General features: G+C 46.1%; 1 protein-coding gene across 4 annotated transcripts in view; it reads left to right on the top strand.

Moving 5' to 3' along the window:
* cc2d1a (coiled-coil and C2 domain containing 1A) overlaps positions 1-22905 on the top strand; it is a 99128-nt gene that overhangs the window by 22244 nt on the left and 53979 nt on the right. For all 4 annotated transcript variants that reach the window (XR_011588549.1, XM_070867303.1, XM_070867302.1 and 1 more), the window contains 11 exons: positions 617-754; positions 4022-4358; positions 8534-8658; positions 10981-11053; positions 11513-11611; positions 12482-12612; positions 14041-14113; positions 16880-16998; positions 18532-18658; positions 19698-19870; positions 22496-22618. Coding sequence is in view for 3 of the 4 variants with exons in the window: in XM_070867303.1 (XP_070723404.1) it covers positions 617-754; positions 4022-4358; positions 8534-8658; positions 10981-11053; positions 11513-11611; positions 12482-12612; positions 14041-14113; positions 16880-16998; positions 18532-18658; positions 19698-19870; positions 22496-22618 (1518 nt within the window). In the remaining variant the exon portion in view is untranslated. The remainder of the gene's footprint in view (positions 1-616; positions 755-4021; positions 4359-8533; positions 8659-10980; positions 11054-11512; positions 11612-12481; positions 12613-14040; positions 14114-16879; positions 16999-18531; positions 18659-19697; positions 19871-22495; positions 22619-22905) is intronic.

Below are 22905 nucleotides of genomic sequence, written 5' to 3'. Positions count from 1 at the left end.
CCAGCCCGGGGGAAACAACTCCTCAGCAATCCCCCCCTCAGAATCTTATATGTTTTAATGAGATCACCTCTCATTCTTCTAAACTCCAGGGAGTATAGGCCCATTCTACACAGTACTCCTGGTGCGGACTATTTCACTGGCTCTTTTTCCTCTTGGAGAGAAATGGCTATATTGATGAGCATTGTGCCAAATTTGATGGTAGACTTTAGTTTTGGATCTGCCAACTGTGAGCTAAGTGTAGACTGCTCAGACTCCTGCTTCTTGGGATATTTATCTCCTATCAGAGAGGAGGCTCCTCTCATCAGTCTAGATTCTGACCTAGGCTCCAGAGTTTAATTAATGAGAATTGTCCAGAATCTGACATGGTCAAAACATTCCAGTCCAACGAATACTCGAGTAGTTCACTCTCCGCGATATGAAGTTGCTAGTGACTTGGGGAACTATTGTCCCAGCAAGTTTGATACTGTCCTATCCATCAAAGCTTGCACTAATATTTTCTTCACCTTGGGACCTAAAATGAACTAACTGTTGAACTCCATGGTGGAGCTTGTGTAGCAGATAGCATTTCACTTTGACAGCATTAGCTGTAATGGAGTCTGCTTATTTTTAATTGCAGCCCACTACAGCGCCTGCAATCACTGATGGACTGGAAAGCATTCTGGCAGAGAGGATTGACATGTACAGATCTGCGATGGACAATGCAAAACAATCTGGCGAGACCTCCAAATTGCGGAGATATGAACGTGGCCTTAAGGTTAAAAAAATATTCAAGTAATTGTCTTGCGCACTGGTTAAAGAACTGATTAAGCGGTACTGTGCCATACGGATCTGGAAGGCCCCAGATTCAATCCCTGGTCTGTGCTGACTTACGACTTTAGAGGTTTACACCATAGATGGAGGCCATTTGGCCCATTGCGTCTGCAATAGCTCTTTGCCAAAGCAATCCAAAGCTAACCCGTCTCGGCCAGCATAGTAGTAGGGGTGCTACAGTTGGCCACGGTTTGCAGGGGTTAGTGATGGCATTCAACCACCTTCCTCCTCTGGTTAATAACCACACTTTGAGTCAGCACGAGACACTTAGTATTGGAGTAAACGGAACAGCCTTTATTGATGCATCATAAAGGTGATCAACCTTAACTATATAGGGTGTGACTTTTCAGTTTCTCTGTCTTTCGACGACTCTGAATTACTGTTGATAACCATGTTCACATCATATATTTTGACTACATCAAAGGAAAATATCATAGATAAGACTGTATGACGTATCTATTCCCAAATCCTTTGAAAATAGACTATTCATGTAAACACTTGTAATTGTTTACTTAAAAACTATTTCCCTTAAACAAGACTTCCTGACGTAACAGTTCCTAAACCCTTTGAAGAAAAAAAAATACCAACTATTATCCTTTCATACTATGGCTAATGAATTCTCTACCCATGTTTTATTACCCTAGAGTTGCACTTTATTACGAATACTTATTTCCATATGCAAGCACTTTACATATCAAGACATGTATTGCTTTCTCCTAACCCCACTTCAAAGTTCTCCTTTTTATATTGGAAATCCTTTTGCTTCAAGATACAAAGAAGTTCAACGATTAACCCTTAACCCAAAACATCCAACATGCATCTCTCCAGGATGTCCAACAGTTGGACTCCAAGAGCCAGTCACCCAGTGTTTTTCCTCTTTCAAATAATGCTAGCACCATTGACTGATGCATAATGAAAGTATCCTGGATAATGGGAATTGATGTGCAAAATCTGTTTCTGAGGTGCGAAGCTACCTGAACAGTAATTGAGTGCAAACTCCTTTTGGTACTGCGCTGAACATAAGAAGATAAGAATAGGAGCAGTAGAAGACCACATGGCCCCTCGAGCCTGCTCCGCCATTTAATACAATCATGGCTGATCTGATCATGTACTCAAGTCCACTTCCTCACCCGCTCTCTAGCACATTATTCCCATATCATTTAAGAATCTGTCTATTTCTGTCTTAAATGTATTCAATGTCCCAGCTTCCACAGCTCTCTGAGGCAGCGAATTCCACCGATCCACAACCCTCAGAAGAAATTTCTCCTCATTTCAGTTTTAAATGGACAGCCCCTTATTCTAAGATTATGTCCTCCAGTTTTAGTCTCCCCCATCAGTGGAAATATCCTCTCTGCATCCACCTTATCAAGCCCCCTCATAATCTTATACGTTTCGATAAGATAACTTCTCATTTTTCTGAACTTCAAAAGTAGAGGCCCAACTTACTCAACCTTTCCTCATAAGTCCTCCCTCATCTCTGGAATCAACCGTTTGAAACTTCTCTGAACTGCCTCCAAAGCAAGTATATCCTTTCGTAAATATGGAAACCAAAACTGTACGCAGTATTTTAAGGGTGGCCTCACCAATACCCTGTACAACTGTAGTAAGATTTCCCTTCTTTTATACTCCATCCCCTTTGCAATAAAGGCCAAGATTCCATTGGCCTTCCTGATCACTTGCTGTACCTGCGTACTAACCTTTTGTTTCATGCACAAGTACCCCAGGTCCCGCTGTTTGCAATCTTTCTCCATTTAAATAATAACTTGCTCTTTGATTTTTTTTCTGCCAAAGTGCATGACCTCACACTTTCCAACATTATACTCCATCTGCCAAATTTTTTCCCACTCATTTTGCCTGTCTATGTCCTTTTGCAGATTTTTTGTGTTCTCCTCACACATTGCTTTTCCTCCCATCTTTGTATCGTCGGCAAACTTGGCTACGTTACACTCGGTCCCTTCCTCCAAGTCATTAATATAGATTGTAAATAGTTGGGGTCCCAGCACTGATCCCTGCGGCACCCCACTGGTTACTGATTGCCAACCCGAGAATGAACCATTTATCCCGACTCTCTGTTTTCTGTTCATTAACCAATCCTCTATCCATACAAATATATTTCCCCCAACTCCGTGAGCTTTTATCTTGTGCAGTAGCCTTTTATGTGGCACCTTGTCAAATGCGTTCTGGAAGTCCACATCCACTTGTTCCCCTTTATCCACCCTGTTCGTTACATCACAGAACTCCAGAAAATTTGTCAAACATGACTTCCCCTCATAAATCCATGCTGACTCTGCCTGAGGGAATTTTGCTTTTCCAAATGTCCTGCTACTGCTTCTTTAATAATGGATTCCAACATTTTCCCAACCACAGATGTTAGGCTAACTGGTCTATAGTTTCCTGCTTTTTGTCTGCCTCCTTTTTTAAACAGGGGTGTTACATTTGCAGTTTTCCAAACTGCTGGGCCCTCTCCAAAATCCAGGGAATTTTGGTAAATTACAACCAATGCATCCACTATCCCTGCTGCTACTTCTCAAGTCCCGAGGATGCAAGCCATCAGGTCCAGGGGATTTATCCGCCTTTAGTCCCATTATCTTACTGAGTACCACCACCATTGTGATTGTTAAATTCCTCCTCCCCCCCCCCCCCCACCCCATAGCCCCTTGACTATCCACTATTGGAATATTATTAGTGTCCTCTACCGTAAAGACTGATACAAAATATTTGTTCAGATTTTCTGCCATCTCCGTGTTCCCCATTACAATTCCCCGGTCTTGTCCTCTAAGGGGCCAACATTTACTAGCCACTTTTTTTTTTTTTCCTTTTTATATACCTATACCTGAAATGTCAGCCCAGATTATGTCCTCAAGTTCTGTAGTAGGGCTGGAGCCTATACCTTCTGATTATTGTTAGCCTGTTGGGCTTTCACTATATTTTGAAATTGGTGTTTAAGGCTTCTTGGATGTTACAGATTTTAAGAACATAAGAAATAGGAGCAGCAGTAGGCCCCTCGAGCCTGCTCTGCCATTCAATGGGATCATGGCGGACCTTCTACCTTAACTCCACTTTCCTGCACTGTCCCTTGATTCCCTTAATATTCAAAAATCTATTGATCTCTGCCTTGAATATGTTTTGATCCACAGGCTGTGCTAGTGGCGAGCACACTAGCTTTTTTTTCACTTCCATAACTGATTTGCTTTGATCTTTCATTTACTAGACTTTACAATCCATGCTTACATCTGTGAAGAAAGGGAAGCAGATTAATGAAGAGGACATCCCACCCGCTGTGGCATCTGGGAAACGTAGTGATGCCACACCAACCCCACCCACTTCTGGGACCTCGACGTCTTCAACGGAAGACCATTCTGTCTTAATTGACCTGTCTGTGCCCGTGCCAGCATCGCAGCCTGCACCGCCTCCTTTACTACCCAAACCAAAGATGTGTCTGCCCGAGGCCATGCCTCCTACAGCAGACAAAAGACCAAGCCCACGGGTGCAAGCGCCACTGCTGGCCAAAATAGAGGCAGCTATCCCAGTGTCCGATAACAGAGCAGGTAGGATAGATTGACGAATGATACTTAAGGGGTTGACAGTGGATGGGCAATGGCAGACATTTAGAGACTGCATGGATGAACTACAACAATTATACATCCCTGTCTGGCGTAAAAATAAAAAAGGGAAGGTGGCTCAACCTTGGCTATCAACGGAAATCGGGGATAGTATTAAAGCCAAGGAAGTGGCATACAAATTGGCCAGAAATAGCAGCGAACCTGGGGACTGGGAGAAATTTAGAACTCGGCAGAGGAGGACAAAGGGTTTGATTAGGGCAGGGAAAATAGAGTACGAGAGGAAGCTTGCAGGGAACATTAAGACGGACTGCAAAAGCTTCTATAGATATGTAAAGAGAAAAAGGTTAGTAAAGACAAACGTAGGTCCCCTGCAGTCAGAATCAGGGGATGTCATAACTGGGAACAAAGAAATGGCAGACCAATTGAACAAGTACTTGGTTCGGTATTCACTAAGGAGGACACAAACAACCTTCCAGATATAAAAGGGGTCAGAGGGTCGAGTAAGAAGGAGGAACTGAGGGAAATCCTTATTAGTCGGGAAATTGATGGGCTTGAAGGGCGATAAATCCCCAGGGCCTGATTGTCTGCATCTCAGAGTACTTAAGGAGGTGGCCTTGGAAATAGCAGATGCATTGACAGTCATTTTCCAACATTCCATAGACTCTGGATCAGTTCCTATGGAGTGGAGGGTAGCCAATGTAACCCCACTTTTTTAAAAAAAGGAGGGAGAGAGAAAACAGGGAATTATAGATCGGTCAGCGTGACATCGGTAGTGGGTAAAATGATGGAATCAATTATTAAGGATGTTATAGCAGCGCATTTGGAAAGAGGTAACATGATAGGTCCAAGTCAGCATGGATTTGTGAAAGGGAAATCATGCTTGACAAATCTTCTGGAATTTTTTGAGGATGTTTCCAGTAGAGTGGACAAGGGAGAACCAGTTGATGTGGTGTATTTGGACTTTCAGAAGGCTTTCGACAAGGTCCCACACAAGAGATTAATGTGCAAAGTTAAAGCACATGGGATTTGGGGTAGTGTGCTGACGTGGATTAAGAACTGGTTGTCAGACAGGAAGCAAAGAGTAGGAGTAAATGGGTACTTTTCAGAATGGCAGGCAGTGACTAGTGTGGTACCGCAAGGTTCTGTGCTGGGGCCCCAGCTGTTTACATTGTACATTAATGATTTAGACGAGGGGATTAAATGTAGTATCTCCAAATTTGAGGATGACACTAAGTTGTAGTGTGAGCTGCAAGAAGAATGCTATGAGGCTGCAGAGTGACTTGGATAGGTTAGGTGAGTGGGCAAATGCATGGCAGATGAAGTATAATGTGGATAAATGTGAGGTTACCCACTTTGGTGGTAAAAACAGAGAGACAGACTATTATCTGAATGGTGACAGATTAGGAAAAGGGGAGGTGCAATGAGACTTGGGTGTCATGGTACATCAGTCATTGAAGGTATGCAGGTACAGCAGGCGGTTAAGAAAGCAAATGGCATGTTGGCCTTCATAGCGAGGAGATTTGAGTACAGGAGCAGGGAGGTGTTACTACAGTTGTACAGGGCCTTGGTGAGGCCACACTTGTATACAGTTTTGGTCTTCTAATTTGAGGAAGGACATTCTTCCAGCGAAGGTTCACGAGACTGATTCCCGGGATGGCTGGACTGACATATCAAGAAAGACTGGATCAACCGGGCTTGTATTCACTGGAGTTCAGAAGAATGAGAGGGGATCTCATAGAAACGTTTAAAATTCTGACGGGTTTAGACAGGTTAGATGCAGGAAGAATGTTCCCAATGTTGGGGAAGTCCAGAACCAGGGGTCACAGTCTAAGGATAAGGGGTAAGCCATTTAGGACCGAGATGAGGAGAAACTTCTTCACCCAGAGAGTGGTGAACCTGTGGAATTCTCTACCACAGAAAGTTGTTGAGGCCAGTTCACTAAATATATTCAAAAAGGAGTTAGATGAAGTCCTTACTACTCGGGGGATCAAGGGGTATGGTGAGAAAGTAGGAATGGGGTACTGAAGTTGCATGTTCAGCCATGAACTCATTAAATGGCGGTGCAGGCTCGAAGGGCTGAATGGCCTACTCCTGCACCTATTTTCTATGTTTCTATGAATGGCACCTGCTCGCAGTAGATTTCTATTCCTTGAGGGTTTTTTTTAAACTGACCGCTGTAGCTCATTGTAGCTGATTGGATATATTCAAGAGAGTTAGATATAGCCCTTATGGCTAAAGGGATCAAGGGCTATGGAGCAAAAGCAGGAAAGGGGTACTGAGGTGAACAATCAGCCATGATCATATTGAATGATGGTGCAGGCTCAAAGGGCCAAATGGCCTACTCCTGTACCTATTTTTCTATGTAGTACTCTTGTCTCTGAGTCAGAAGGTTGTGGGTTCGGGTCCCACCAGAATCCAGGCTGACACGCCCAGTACAGTACTGAGAGAGTGCTGCACTGTTGGAGGTGCCGTCTTTCGGATGAGACATGAAACCGAGACCCTGTCTGCCCCCTCAGATGGAGAATTATTTAAAAAATCAGCACGCATCAGTAGAAATATGACATTGCGTCCTAAAGTTTTCGGCATGAATTTATGCCCAATGCAGGTAACTTGAGTTCTCTGTTCTTTTGCTTTAGGAGGGGGTGGAGCTGTTACTGAGTGGCTGAGGGTTTTAACAACAACTTATATTTATTTAGCGCCTTTAATGTAGTGAAACAGCCCAAGGTGCTTCACAGGGGTCTTATGAGATTAAAAATTCAACACTGACCCGTAAGTAGAAATGAGCGCAGGTGAGGTTGGTTTAAGGAGCGTCTTGAAGGAGGAAAGAGAGATGGAGAGATTTAGGCAGGGAGTTCCAGAACTTGGGACCCAGGCAACAGAAGGCACGGCCACCAATGGTTGAGCGATTTATAATCAGGGATGCTCGAGGGCAGAATTAGAGGAGCGCAGACATCCCAAGGGGTTGTGGGGCTGGAGAGATTAGAGATGGGGAGGGGCGAGGCCCTGGAGGGATGTTTCGGCAAAAGTTTCATTGAATCGGTGCAAAAGATCAAGGAAACTAGGGCGTAGCTTAAAGGTTTTCGTAATTCACTCGCTCGAATTTCCTATCTTTTGAAAATCAACTTTACGATGTATTGTTGATTTAGGTGGAAATTCCTGGCCATGTTTAAGGACAAACTTCAATTTGTAGAGAGCATGGGATTGCTTACAGGATGCTGAGCAGAAGAAATATCTTGTGAAGCCTAGAAAATGTAACATACATTCATTCAACTGTAATGTAATGCTTTGTTTAACTGCAAAGCCATTGCATCAAGTGATTGATAGAGGAGAGATACTGAAGTTCGTTTCACTGAATGGTGCGTGGAATTAGAAATCTTGTGCATTCAGAGCAGCCGGCCAAGTAGATGACTGGCTGGATGGTTCTTGGACCAGACTGCTGGGCTAAAAGTCTCTTTTAATCTGAAGGCTTAAAAAGCAGTTTGAGTCTAAGAAGGACTTGCATTTAACTAGCATTTAACAACATCCGGATGTCCCAAAGCGCTTTATAGCCAATGAAGCACTTTTGAAGTGTAGTCACTTTTGTAATGTGGGAAACGCAGCAGCCAGTTTGCGCACAGCAAGCTCCCACAAACTGCAAATGTGATAATGACCAGATAAAATGTTTCTGTGATGTTGATTGAGGGATAAACATTTGCCCAGGCCACTCGGGAGAACTCCCTTGCTTTTCATCCGAAAGATGTCACCTCCGACAGTGCAGCACTCGCGCCAATGCAGTGCTGAGGGTCAGCCTAGATTATGTGGGACTTGAACCCACAACCTTCTGACTCGGAGGTGAGAGTGCTGCCCACTGAGTCACGGCTGACGCCATAAATTAAGTTCCTAAGTTAAGTTAATTAAGCTGAGTTCCGAGTAAGTGTGAATGGACACACAAATCTCGGAAAGGAAAAATCTTTGGTTCATTTCCGATCCTCCAACTCTCGTGCAGTTACAGAACTGGCACACGCCTACCCTCCTGTTGCTCATCGGTGCTACTGGTGCAGGATTGTTGTTTGGAATGTGTGTGAGGCACTATGATTCTAAGAACTAATGTGCAGCCTTTTTCTATTAACTTGCGTGTGTTGAAAATCTCTAAGCTCCATTCTTCCCTCGCCTTTGTTCAGTGTCTGTGAATTCCAGCATGAAGGGGACAGCAATGAGCAGACAGAGAGAGTACAAGCTGGCGGCACTGCATGCCAAACGCAGTGGGGACACCGAGCTGGCAACAAAATACTACCGAATAAGCAAGGTGAGACTAAAGCCAAACTGTAGCGACCCTCGTGTTTCAAGCACACAGCAGCAACTTGACTAAAATCTGAGTTATGTGAAAGAGCAGGGGGGACCTGGCAGAGTCATGGTCACAGCCTCACACTTCAGACATTTTGTAAATGTATAACATCCCTTTTGAACGTGGTCCTATCCAATTATTATCATCATCAAAGGCGGTCCCTCGAACGAGGATGACTTGCTTCCACACCAAAAGGGATGAGTTCATAGATGTTTCAATGAAGGACCCAATATTCCAGTCCTTAACTCCAAGAGTGGAAGATGCCTGTGTGTGGATTTTTTTAACGTGTGGTGACCGTTGCACATCAGCCACCACACGGGCTGACAGAGCTAGGTCTTTATCCAGTGGCAAGGGCTAACCAGAACGACTGGTGACCTGCTCTGCTGCACGGACCTAGTCTGCGCACAAATCGCAGTGTGGGCTGGCCCGTGCTGCCCCTGGGCCCTCGCCTCTTCTGGGCCCCGTACCCTCATTTGCCACACCTCCGCTGTGCCTAGGCACCGTCGATGTTCCGGCCCGCACTCTAACCGCCGACCTGATAATTCATGCAATTACTAATCGCCGTGACGGCTGCCAACGAAGCTGACGTTGCGCACACGCAGTTTGAAAATGGTGGTGGTTGTAACCCCGAACACTCCCAGCCATAGAATGGGTCCTATAAACACTGCAGGGGTGTGGTGCGCAGGGTAGGTCCTGCGCAGTACCACCAGTCGGGTGATGGAGACGGAAGGGGGAGGAGGCGGCGGGGCGCAGGGAAGCAATGGAACTGGCGGGGAGGCTTTGTAAACACCCGGTGTAGGTCTGAAACCCCCGAACAAGAACATTCAAGCCCCGCTTTTGCACCGAGCGGGATGGCAGCATCCCTACTGCCAAACAAATCCACACCAGCAAAATGTGACAAATGTCCATTTTAATTACATTTTTTTCTCCTTTCCCTTCACTGGGAGCTTGTGAAACTATCAAAACTGAGATTTACATTTTTGTTAGGCGGGGGATTGAAGGTTACGCAGCCAAGGCAGGTAGATGGAGTTGAGGTACAGATCAGCTATAATATAATTGACTGGCGGAATAACAAGTATTTATATAGCGCCTTTAACATAGTAGAACATCCCAAGGCGCTTCACAGGAGTATTCTGAGATAAAAATTTGAAACCGAGCTGCACAAGTAGAAATTAGTGCAGGTGACCAAAGGATTGGTCAAAGGTATGTTTCAAGGAGCGTCTTGAAGGAGGAAAAAGAGGCGGATAGGTTTAGGGAGGGAGTTCCAGAGCTTGGGGCCCAGGTAACAGAAGGCACGGCCACCAATGGTTGAGCGATTATAATCGGGATGCTCAAGACGGCAGAATTAGAGGAATGCAGACATCTCTGGGAGGGGGGGTTACATAGAAAATAGGTGCAGGAGTAGGTCATTCGGCTCTTCGAACCTGCACCACCATTCAATATGATCATGGCTGGAGGGGATTACAGAGTTGGGGAGGGGCGAAACCATGGAGGGATATGAAAATAAAGATGAGAATTTTGAAAACTAGGCATTGCTTAACATGAAACCAATGTAGTCAGCGAGAGTGAGCCTATCAGCATCATTCCAACCCTAAGATTTATTCAATTTTTGATGCATATAATAACAGGTGAAATGCATCTAGAAGTATGTGTTTATTCTGTTTCAGCAATTCACTTTTACTGTGCCAGTAATGGTCAAGGCTAACATCATCTTGCACTGCGTGTGTCCTGTAGCTTGAGTTGAAATACCGTATGATCTGGGCGATATCAAGTTTTATTTACAGTGTTAATGGGATTTCAATCAAGCGTGATGCTGGCTGTGTAAAATTTTCAATTATGTCCTTTTGAAAAATATTTAGCAGTGCAGCCATAAAATTAACTGCGGTTACATTAAGACCTGTGGGACAGCAACATAGGGGCTGTTAGCTTGCATTTACTTAGACAATGCAGGCAATCGTCTGTAGTGTCAGCTGTGGCTCAGTTGGTAGCACTGAGTAAGAAGGTTGTGGGTTCAAGTCCCACTCCAGGGCAGCTGAGTTTTGGATCATCTCTGGTTTCCGTAGGGTAGAATGTGGGAGGTTTGCCAGGAGTGCATTGGAATAGTCAAGTCAAGGATTGAGGGGCTGTTCATATGTTCCTAAATGGCATTTGCAGGGTGGGGTAAGGGAAGTAATAGTCCAGAACTTCAGTAAGGCTCCTGTCTTCTCTTCCAGTCACTGAAGGCTGTGCAGAAAATGCAGATTAACCTCATTAACAGCGCTTTGTTTTTTCTATTCAAACCAGAAATTCGATCCTGTTCTTGAGGCACTGGATAGAGGAGAGACTGTGGACTTCAGTGGCCTGCCACCCCCATTTGGTATGCATTTGACCAGTTGTACATTTGTGTCATCAGTATTTCTTTGTGTTTCTGTCGCTGTGGTCCATGATTTTGACAATGTCTGTCTCTTGGGAACTGTTATGTCTTTGGATGCTCTGATAATGACTCCACGAGGCAATGTATTGCACTTGAACTGTAGTGACCTTAGTATAACTCGAGTGAGGATCACACATGATGACCTGCCTTTTATACTAGGCCTGGCACACCTGTACAAGTAACCTACAAGTCTCTTACTGCAGTGCCCTCTGGTGGCACATCATATGTAATAGTACAAGCAATAACCATGTCTGGATACATGACAGGAACTAGTTCTTAATTGGCTGTATTTAATCTGAGGGATCCTGCCTGAATTTAATGAGCTTAGAAAACTGGGTCTAGGACTGTAGAATTAACTTAGCTGCTTCCATTTGTTTATTTAGGTGTGTTTTATCTCCCCAGATCTTTTACCAAAGGACCAACCATCAATCCCACCTACTCATTCGCCTGCTCCCTCGGTCCCAGCAGCCTCTCCTACACAGCCACTGACTTCATCATCAGGTGGGTCTTGCATCCGATTGGTGGATCCTGTGCCCTCCTGTTAGTTTGGAATAATCCTGGCCTGTGCCCTAACTTGCACCAAGTCCCGCTCGGCCATCACCCCCTGTGCTCGCTGACCCATGTCCTAACTCGCACCGAGTCCCGCTCACCCATCAACCCCTGTGCTCGCTGCCCCGTGTCCTAACTTGCACCTAGTCCCGCTCACCCATCACCCCTGTGCTCGCTGACCCGTATCCTAACTTGCACCTAGTCCCGCTCACCCATCACCCCTGTACTCGCTGACCCGTATCCTAACTCTCACCAAGTCCCGCTCACCCATCACCCCTGTGCTCGCTGACCATGTCCTAACTTGCAACGAGTCCCGCTCACCTATCACCCCCTGTGCTCGCTGCCCCGTGTCCTAACTCGCACCAAGTCCCACTCACCCATCACCTCCTGTGCTCACTGACCTACATCAGCTCCCAGTTAAGCAACACCTCGATTTTAAAATTCTCATCCCTCCATGGCCTCGCCCCTCCCTATCTCTGTAATCCCCTCCAGCCCCACAACCCCCCTGTGATATCTGCACTCCTCTAATTCTGCCCTCTTGAGCATCCTGATTATAATCGCTCAACCATTGGTGACCGTGCCTTCTGTTGCCTGGGCCCCAAGCTCTGGAACTCCCTCCCTAAACCTCTCCACCTCTCTACCTCTCTTTCCTCCTTCAAGACGCTCCTTAAAACCTACATTGTCACCTGCATTAATTTCTACTTATTCAGCTCGGTGTCAAATTTGTTATTTCATAACACTCCTGTGAAGTGCCTTGGGACGTTTCACTAAGTTAAAGGTGCTATATGTTCTATTGATCGGGTTTTTTCATTATATCTGCAGGTATTCCCGCTCCCCCTAAAGATATCATGGAGGCCCTTCAGCAGAGGATGGACAAGTACAAGTCTGCTGCTGCCCAGGCCAAGAGCGCAGGGAATGACCGGAAAGCAAGGATGCATGAACGCATAGTCAAAGTAAGCCAGCTTCAAAAGTAACTCATTTTAGTCAAACCATTCACATTTAAAATATTGAACAGTAGCCTGGATTTTAGGAGCTCAAGTGGCTCCCTATGTTGAGTCACTATTCAGGCTCCCTCCCTGGCCTCGATCTGGACTCTGCGACAGTGTAAAATGGTGATCATAAGTGGGCATCCATTTGCCCTCAATGGAAATAAAAATGAGAGATGTAAAAGGGGCCGGTGACTCGCTATCACCAATAGTCAAGATCTACTCTCCCTGTTTCCCTCCCTCATTCTCACTGTTTATCTTGCATGTTGTCTAGCACGCGCTCTAACTTGCACGGTCTCTGCTTTCTGTTCCTCTTGTATTTTTCTCCACTTGCTAAAGTGGTCAGTGTCAGCTTAAAAATGTTTTTCTCGGCTTTTACCGAATTGTTTACTCTTGACAACTGGTGCTGTGATCGTCACCATGTAGGAGTGTGAGGGTACAGATTTAGTGGAGCAGGTCCCTTTGTAACCTGAAACCTACACTGAAGTGTCTGCTTAAATTGCCAACTTTTAAAGGTAAGGGAATCTTCGCGTGCAATTCCACAGATCCCTGAAGGTAGCAGGCCAGGTAGATAATAAGGTGGTTAAGAAGGCAAACTGAATCCTTGCCTTTATTAGCCGAGGATTAGAATACAAGAGCAAGGGGGTTATGCTTGAACTGTATAAAACACTTGTTAGGCCACAGCTGGAGTATTGCATGCATTTCTGGTCACCGCATTACAGGAAGGACGTGCTTGCACTGGAGAAGGTATAGAGGAGATTTAAGAAGATGTTGCTGGGAGTGGAGTTTCCTGGCTGTGAGGACAGATTGGATAGGCTGGGTTTGTTTTCCTTGAAACAGAGGAGGCTGAGGGGAGATCTCATTGAGGTGTATAAAATTATGAGGGCCTAGATATAGTGGATATAAAGAGCCTATTTCCCTTAGCAGAGGGGTCAACAACCAGGGGGTATAAATTTAAAGTAATTGGTAGAAGGTTTAGAGGGGATTTGAGGGGAAATTTCTTCACCCAGAGGGTGGTAGGGGCCTGGAACTCACTGCCTGAAAGGGTGGTAGAGGCAGAAACCCTCACCACATTTAAAAAGTACTTGGACATGTGCTTGAAATGCTGTAACCTGCAGGGTTATGATACCAAGAGCTGGAAAGTAGGATTAGGCTGGATAGCCTCTTGCTCGCCGGTGCGGACACGATGGGCAGAAATGGCCTCCTTCCGTGCTGTAAACTTCTGATTCTTTAGCACCAGTTTCTTGTGTCTGCACCAATTGGGGAAAGAGGGTATACGGGAGAGATGAAAAACGGTTCAAATCTACTTTTGGCTGATGGTGGAAGGGGCAGAAACTCAGCATAACAATCCCCTGCTCTCTAAGACCATGACGACTGACTTAATTAATCTTTCAGCAATACCAGGATGCCATTCGCGCACATAAAGCAGGAAGGAATGTCAATCTCGGCGAACTCCCGGTGCCACCAGGTAAGGAACGGACTTTGATTGATCATCGTGCAGTGCTTTTGGACAGAACACTGAGATCAGGAGTACAACGGGTGCCGATTAGTAACTGCTCTGCGAACTGACCTGTGAGGGCAGGTCAAAATCTTTTTAAATCCCATTAAGTAAAAGCAAAAGTAGTTCAGACAATGCTAAACAAGCGTGTAAGATTAGGATCACGGGTCACACACGCATACCCAAAAGGTCTTGGGAGTTATAAGGCATTTTATTAATGGAGCGATAGTTCAAATATAGTCAAACCCAACACACCATTAAGATAGACATAGTAGACATACGACCATGACAAGTAGCTGTTATTAGTCCCGATCGGACAGACGGCTGGTGGCATGAACGGTTCTTATCTTCACTGTCTGCCCTGAAACCCTGCCTAGGTCTTTCTTTTATTCTCTTTTTAGGGGTGTTCCTGGTATAGGATATGGACAGGACCATTTAACCAATGATCCGTCGAGTTCTTTGTCTCAGCTCTGGGGTGGAACCCTCCTCTTCACATCCTCCCAAGGTTGGAGTTAGACAGGCCATTCTTGGCCTTCAGATGTTTGGAGCTGCCTGTTATCCGTTATTTATGTTCACGCTGATCAAGTCGCTTTAGCTATTGTACCATGGAATGAATCCTTCAATTCTAACACCAGTCTGAAGAGACTTTTTGGTCTCAAGTTATTTCTTCCAATTCACAATTTCTTACAAGTGGGCCTTGTATTATAACCATCATCATCATAGGCATTCCCTTGGAATCGAGGACGACTTGCTTCCACTCTAAAAATGAGTCCTTAGATGACTGAACAGTCCAGTATGAGAGCCACAGTCCCTGTCACAGGTGGGACAGATAGTCATTGAGGGAAGGGGTGGGTGGGACTGGTTTGCTGTATGCTCTTTTTGCTGCCTGCGCTTGTTTTCTGCATGCTCTCTGCGATGAGACTCTTTATTCAGCGCCCTCCTGGATGCACTTCCTCCACTTGGGGCAGTCTTTGGCCAGGGGCTCCCAGGTGTCGGTGGGGATATTGCACTTTATCTGGGAGGCTTTGAGGGTGTCCTTGAAACGTTCTCTCTGCCCATCTTGGGCCCGTTTGCCGTGCAGGAGTTCGGAGAAGAGCACTTGCTCTAGCTTTCACTAGCTGTATGAATTCTGTGCTCGTGCTTGTCATTTAAGTGACATCAAATTTCCTCGTCTATCTCACTTCAGGTGTTGGTTCAGCCAGGGGTTAACTCTGCTGCCTTGCACCCAGAATGAGCTTCTGGTCCACGTGTACCGAATGTGGGTGGAGAACGTGCGCCTTTTGCTTTTTAGGAAGTGTTTTTTGGGTATTTCTGGTTGTTGGCACAGCATTATGGTGCAGTGAATTATTTTGCCCACATGATGTCAGTGAGTCACCACTGGTTCTTGCTTTTATTTCCACCCTCTCTGGTTTCTCTTTGCTATTCTGAACACACTGCAATCTGACTCCCAGAATATTTACCTCACTGGGATAGTGAGTGTGGAATACAAATTAGGGATCCATTATTGCACCTAATCAGTTGCAGTGAAGGTTTAACTTGCTAAACGCCCCTGTCCTACTTTATAAATGCTGTTGATGCCTGGTTATTTGAAAACTAGTGCAGCAGGGTCATGAGATCATTGCGTGTCAACTGGCTCAGTGGGTAGCATTCTCGCCTTTGAGTCGGTAGGTTGTGGGTTAAAGTCCCACTCCAGGAACTTGAGCACATTTAAAAAAAATCTAGGCTGACACTCCAATGCAGTTCTGAGGGAGTGCTGCACAGTCTTTTGGATGAGATGTTAATCGGACACAAGGCGTTGCACAGTTTATGCCCATTGATGGTGAGAATATCTACCTTCAAAAATCAGTATTGGAAAGATGTAGAGAAAATATTTCAACTCATGGGGAGACCAAAGCTAGGAGTGATAAATATAAGATAGTCACTAATAAATCCAATAAAGAATTCCGGCGAAAGTTCTTTACCCAAAGAGTGGTTATAATGTGGACCTCGCTATCACAAGGAGTAGTTGAGGTGAATAGCATAGATGCCTTTAACGGGAAGGTAGATAAACAACAACTTGTATTTATATAGCGCCTTTAATGTAATGAAGCATCCCAAGGCACCTCACAGGAGTATTATGCGATAAACATTCAACACTAAGCCGCATAAGTAGAAGCTAGCGCAGGTGACCAAAAGCATGGTCAAAGAAGGAGGTTTTAAGGAGGATAGAGAGGTTTAGGGAGGGAGTTCCAGAGCTTTGGGGCCTAGGCAACTGAAGGCACGGCCACCAATGGTTGAGCGATTATAATCAGGGATGTTCAAGAGGGCAGAATTAGAGGAGCACAGACATCTCTGAGTTGTGGAGATGGCAGAGATTACAGAGATAGGGAGGGGCGAGGGCCATGGAGGGATTTGAAAATAAGGATGAGAATTTTGAACACAAAGGAATAGAGGGGTTGGAGGAAGCTTGTGTGGAGCATAAATGCTGGCATGGGCCGTTGGCCTGTTTCTGTGTTGTAGATTCTATATAATTCCATGGATGCAGGTGTCCATCTTCAGTGCATCATTCCTGAAGCAACCTGTCCACAAACTGCCATGTGAAATGGCTACTAACTGAAAGATGATGCTAATGATCCCCGATCCTGACTGCTCACGCCTCCCCAGTAGGTAGGATGGTAGCAGACAAGGTGGTTAAACTCTGCACTGTATTATTGTAGTGAATCGTTTATTTTTTCTTCACCCACCCCCTGCCCCAAGGTTTCCCTCCACTTCAGGGAGCAGAAAGTGGTGCACAGGATCAGAGCATTGTGGGAGTGCTGGAGAACGCAATGAAGCTAGCCAATCAGGAGGTGACCGAAGGTGGTGACGAGGAGGAGGTGAGATTTTATAATGGTGGCAAAAAAGCGATCCCATTCTATGCTTCTGCTTTAAAGCATTAAACTTTCTATCCTTATCTGGGTTGAAATCCAGATTATATCCCATGCGTTCCCTTGCAACAGCCAACAGGGAAGTGAGCTGCTGTAAAACTTCACTCCTGTTATTTAGAATGAATAACAATGCAGACTCTCCCACAACTAATGTCACAGAGCAACTAGTTGCTTTGTGACGTGTGTGAGTGGCTTGGATTAACCAATACAATTTTCTTCCTTTCCCTTTCCAAAAAACGTTATTTCTAGAAGCTTTATATTGAGGTGGGCACTGTGCCCGCCCTGTGTTGGTGGCTTCAGGGCATACCTCTTTATAAGGCATCTTGATCCTCCATCTGATGCAACGAGGTGCTTCGTCGCCATGTGGTGAGATGGAGGTGAGGCATTTCCTCAGGGAGGGGAAAAGTGGAGCGTGAGCCAAAGCCAGGCCACTCTCGTACCTCTGAGCAGCTGAGTATGGGGTGGGAAACCAGCACTCTTCCCCTCTCTCTGAGGAAGTGTCTCACCTCCATCTGAGTATTTTGGTTATATACAGGGGAACCAGCAGAGGTCTCTGAGCACCTTGGTCATGTACATGACCAGCAGAGGTCTCTGAGCACCTTGGTCATGTACATGACCAGCAGAGGTCTCTGAGCAGCCTGGCGAAGGATTTGGAGTAATTGGGGACCTGAGAGGGAGCAGTTTTTAAAAGAAGGTAAATTGGGGAAAAAAATTCCCACCTTATTCAGTTAATTAAGGACTGGGGACCTATTCCGTGTTCATTCTTCCTCACTCTGCTTCTTGCCAAATTTGACCGATTCTTTTGTTGTCTATTGGAGACTGTGACCCAGGCCTCTCCTACCAGCTTAGTGTAGATCTGAAGTGGTTCCCCTAAACAGAAAGGGTTTACTAGCTGTGAGTTTAAGGGAGAGTTTAGCATAGTTTGAAGTTCGGATCGTTCTTTTCCCACTCCAGGAACTTGGTCAATAAATCTAAGCTGAAGCTGCACTGTCGGAGGTGCCATCTTTCAGAAGACACGTGAAACCGAGGCCCCGTCTGCCCCCTCAAGTGGATGTAAAACATCCCGCGGCTCTATTTCGAAGTAGAGCAGGGGAGTTCTCCCCAGTGTCCCGGCCAAGATTTATCCCTCAATCAACAGAACAGAAACAGATTATCTGGTCATTATCACATTGCTGTTTGTGGGAGCTTGCTTATGCGCAAGTTGTCTGCTGCGTTTCCTTCATTACAACAGAGACTTCGCTCTTAAAATTACTTCATTGTCTGTGAAGCGCTTTGAGACGTCCGGTGGTGAAAGGCGCTATATAAATGCAAGTCTTTCTTCTTTATAAATGAATTCTAATGTATATCTGTGTCCTTTCCGCCCAAAGGGCGACTGGTTTCCTCTGCATTTACTGAGCCTTCTAATACTTTGTTTCTGCAGAGTTGTAGAGTCGGTGTGAGATTATAAGATTTTTTAATTTATCCCAATACTTTGTTTTAAAGCCAGCACAACGGGCCCCTGCTCCGAGACCTGTGCAGCAAGCGCACCCCCGAACATCGGCACCAGGAGCACCGCCAGCTGCCCCCGCCGGCACTGCGAATCCGCCACAAAAACCACTGACGAACAAAGGTAGCACTCAAGCTAAACTCCGCGGGAGGTTGAACGGCCAAGCATTCAGAGGCAGCTCTGATGATCCAAAGCTAACTTCTGACTTGATTTGACAAGGTTCCCAGTTGATTTGGAAATTGGTGGGTTCTAGTGCCCTTACCGAAAGGGGTTACTTGATTTGAAGTTCGATCTAAAATAGTTGTAGAGCTGTTGCATTCAGAACTCCTTCACGGCAAACGAGCCAAAGGTGGACAGGAAACATTTCAAGGACACCCTCAAAGCCTCCCTGATAAAGTGCAACATCCCAACCAACACCTGGGAGTCTCCGGCCAAAGACCGCCCTAAGTGGAGGAAGTGCATCCGGGAGGGTGCTGAGCACCTCGAGTCTCAATGCCGAGAGCATGCAGAAACCAAGCGGAAAGAGCGTGCGGCAAACCAGTCCCACTCACCCCTTCCCTCAACGACTATCTGTCCCACCTGTGACCGAGTCTGTGGCTCTCGTATTGGACTATTCAGCCACCTAAGGACACATTTTTAGAGTGGAAGCAAGGAATGGAAGCAAGTCTTCCTCGATTCCGAGGGACTGCCTATGAGGGACCCCCCCCCCCCCCCGGACCTGTAGGCGTTAACTCGGGTCGGAGGACTGGCCGTTCCCCGGTACCTTATCCGAGTGGCCATTCTGTGCCAGTAATTGAATGGTGGCAAACTATTTGACTATGGGGGGCATCAAGCTCCAGCCTGATCCTGACGTCCACATGGACTTTCCAGAAGAAGTCATGGGACTAAGAGCGTGGTCAAGAGTCCTCTCTTTCATCCCTCCACCCAGCCCCCTACCCCAGGGTTACCGAGGCCCCTTCCAGGGCTCTCTGCCACCCCCCCTGCCTGTTATTACACACACTGGAGATTGAATGCTGCACCTTCCAATTTGTATGGCTCAGCCTTGGATGAGGCAGTGCCTTTACCTAACGCCCATCGGAAGGGCTCAGAAGCATTTCGGGGAGGCAGGTCTGCCACATCATTGGGTCTAAACACTTTTTCACCTCTTTATTCCACCCGACAGTTCAGCAGCAATTGCAATTCTTGCAGAACAGGAAGAAGCAGTTCATGCAGGCAGCACTCCGTACGAAACAGAAGAACGATATTGAGGGAGCAAAACTGTATCTTCGGCAGGCGAAAGGGCTGGACCCCATGATTGAAGCTGCCAAGGGTGGGCTCCCTGTAGATATCACCAAGGTAAAAGAACTTCGCTTTCTGAATTGACACAATTTCTTTTTGAATAAGAGCCCAATATGTAATACCGCTACTACACTACTTTTATCTAAAAAGAAAGACTTTATATACCACAGCAACTTGTATTTATATATAGTGCCTTTAACATAGTAAAACATCCCAAGGCACATTACAGAATATGAAGCATTTTTGAAGTGAAACATAGTAGTCAATTTGCGCACAGCAAGGTTCCACAAACAGCAATTCTTTTAATGGTGTTGGATGAGGGACACCAGGGAGAACTCTCCTTTGAAATAGTGCAGTGGGATCTTATCATCTCCACCTGAACGAGCAGAGGGGGCTTCTGTTTAACGGCTCATCTGAAAGACGGCCCCTCCAACGGAGGGAGCGTTCGCCTGCATTATGTGCTCAAGTCATGAGTGGGATTTGAACATACAACCTCCTGACTCGGAGTCACGGCTGTAGTTCAACATGTGCATCGGCAGAACTGCGTTTTTGCTGAATAACCACCAGCTCCATGTGGTTAGTACAGCAAGTGCTGTGATCTTGGATAGATCAGATCGTAATTGGGCCGAAAGGTGCCGTCTTTCGGATGAGCCGTTAGCACTATTACCATGGAGACTTCTCCCTTGTGTCTCTTGGCCAACATCATTAAAAAATTGCTGTTTGTATAAGGTAAAACGGTGACTACATGTCCAAAATACGTCATTCACTGTAAAGCACTTTGGGATATCCTGAGGTTGTCAAAGGTGCTACATAAATGCAAGTCCTTTTTTTTTCATTCTACCAGGGATGATGTAGGATGGGCATGGGCAATATTGTGGAGCTGGAAATGCGCAGTCTTGCTGATGGATAAGATGTGGATTTTGATGCTGCAGCTCTGGCTTGAACAGGACAGCAAGGTTTTGCGCAACCTGATTCAGACTGAGTGAGCAGCCAGGGAATGCCTGGAGTCTGTGACGAGGGACTGAAGTTTTATGGTCGGGGCTGAAAACAATGAGTTTGGTCTTTGAGGGTCAGTTGGATAAAACTTGATGCTCGACCGGGAACCTGACCACAAGAGGTGGTCAATGGGTTGAGGGGAGTGATGAAAAGGTGGAGCTCAATCTCATTAGCACACATATGGAAGCGGATTCTGTGCCGGGGATGATGTCACCGATGGGCAATGTGTAGATGAGAAAGAAGAGGGGCCAAAGATATATCCTTGGGTGTAATGGGTGGGGGAAAGCATTGCTATCGATGCCCTGGTTTCCTTGGGCTATGTCTGAGGGGGTATCACGATGGGGAAATCTCCTCTTGGACAATGGCGAATGAGCGTTTGAGGAGGACAGAGGGACAATGAAGCACAATCTTATTTGTGACTTTGGCCAGGATGGTATCTCTCTCGCTCTCTTGTGCTCGCTCTCGTGATCTCTCGATCCAGAGAGAGAGAAATGTGAAGTGATTTGGATAAGGAGTTTGAAGAGGTGATGACCTTTCGAGGATGTTGGAGAGGTAAGGAAGTTAGAGCTAGGCAGTGGTTGGAGCGGACCAACAGGTCAAGGGGATGGGCTTCGTGAAGTGCCAGGTGGCCATTCGACATGGAGGCTGTACATCGCGGATCTGTCCGATCCTCACCTGATGCCCACGGTGCACTGACAGCAGGAGTCACAGGGCACTCAATGAACGGTCACTTTTAGCGCTCCTCAACAAAAACAAAAAATGCTGGAAATCTCAGCAAGTCAGACAGCATCTCTGGAGAAAGAAACAGAGTTAACGTTTCGGGGTCTATGACCCTTCGTCAGAACTGGAATAGTTCGAGATGTAACAGATTCTTAAACAGGGACAGTGAAAGGGGGGAGGGGAGGAAAGAACAAAAGGGAAGGTCTGTGATAGGGTGGAAGGCAGGAGAGATTAGAGAGACAAAAGGGATGATGGGCAAAAATGAGATGGTAATGACAGAAGTTAGGAAACAAAAGATGAGTCTAGATAGGGTGTGAATGATCACCAGCTGCCCTGGAAAGAGGAAAAGAATAGGGGAGTGGGGGATTTATTTTAAAAAAAGAAGGAAAAAGAAAAAAGATAGGGGCAGAGGGTAAGGTCTGAAATTGTTGAACTCGATGTTGAGTCCAGAAGGCTGTAAAGTGCCTAAACGAAAGTTGCGATGCTGTTCCTTGAGCTTCATTGGAACAGTGCAGGAGGCCGAGGACAGAGTAGTCAGAGTGGGAGTGGAGCGGGGAATTAAAGTGACAAGCAACTGGAAGCTCTGGTCACGCTTACGGACTGAACGGAGGTGTTCCGCAAAGCGGTCACCCAATCTGTGTTTGGCCTCCCCCAATGTAAAGACCACCGGTCAGCAACCCCTTTTGCTGACTGGCTGACCCCTCACGGAGCACTTGAGTTGAGGCAAGTGAAAAAAGCCGAGTAAGTTGGTGAACTCCATCGGTGTTTCCACTGGCAATAGGATGAAACTGGCAGCCAGGCTTTGGTGCCAAGCGCGTGCGTCTGCCAGTGTGGAGAATGCCACTCCCACATCCAGCTGGCGACCCACTGTTCCAGATCGGCAGGAGCTCTCACTGCATTGGCCGGCGGGAGTTTAAACAAGGCTGTTGAAATGATTTGAGTTTGTGACCCTCTTTAAACCTCTAGGTACCGGCGCCTCCAGAGAATGAGGAGGACTTCGTGTTGGTGCAGCATCGTGGAGTGCACGTCCCCCAGAAAACTGCGGAGCAGTACGGGCAGCTGATGGAGGTGCTGAAACAACAGTACGAGGTAACCTTATGAGGAAAGGTTGAGTAGGTTGGGCCTCTACTCATTGGAATTCAGAAGAATGAGAGGTGATCTTCTAGATTATGAGGGGGCTTGACAAGGTGGATGCAGAGAGGATGTTTCCACTGATGGGGGAGACTAGAACTAGAGGACAATCTTAGTTTTAAATGGGCGGCCCCTTATTCCAAGATGAGGAGAAATTTCTTCTCAGAGGGTTGTAAATCTGTGTAATTCGCTGCCTCCGAGAGCTGTGGAAGCTGAGACATTGAATAAATTTAAGACAGAAATAG

Source organism: Pristiophorus japonicus, chromosome 24 (assembly GCF_044704955.1).
Source record: "Pristiophorus japonicus isolate sPriJap1 chromosome 24, sPriJap1.hap1, whole genome shotgun sequence".
In the NCBI taxonomy this organism is placed as follows: Eukaryota; Metazoa; Chordata; class Chondrichthyes; family Pristiophoridae; genus Pristiophorus; species Pristiophorus japonicus.
The sequence above is the reverse complement of the archived record's forward strand: the minus strand, read 5'-3'. Positions and strand labels throughout refer to the sequence as shown.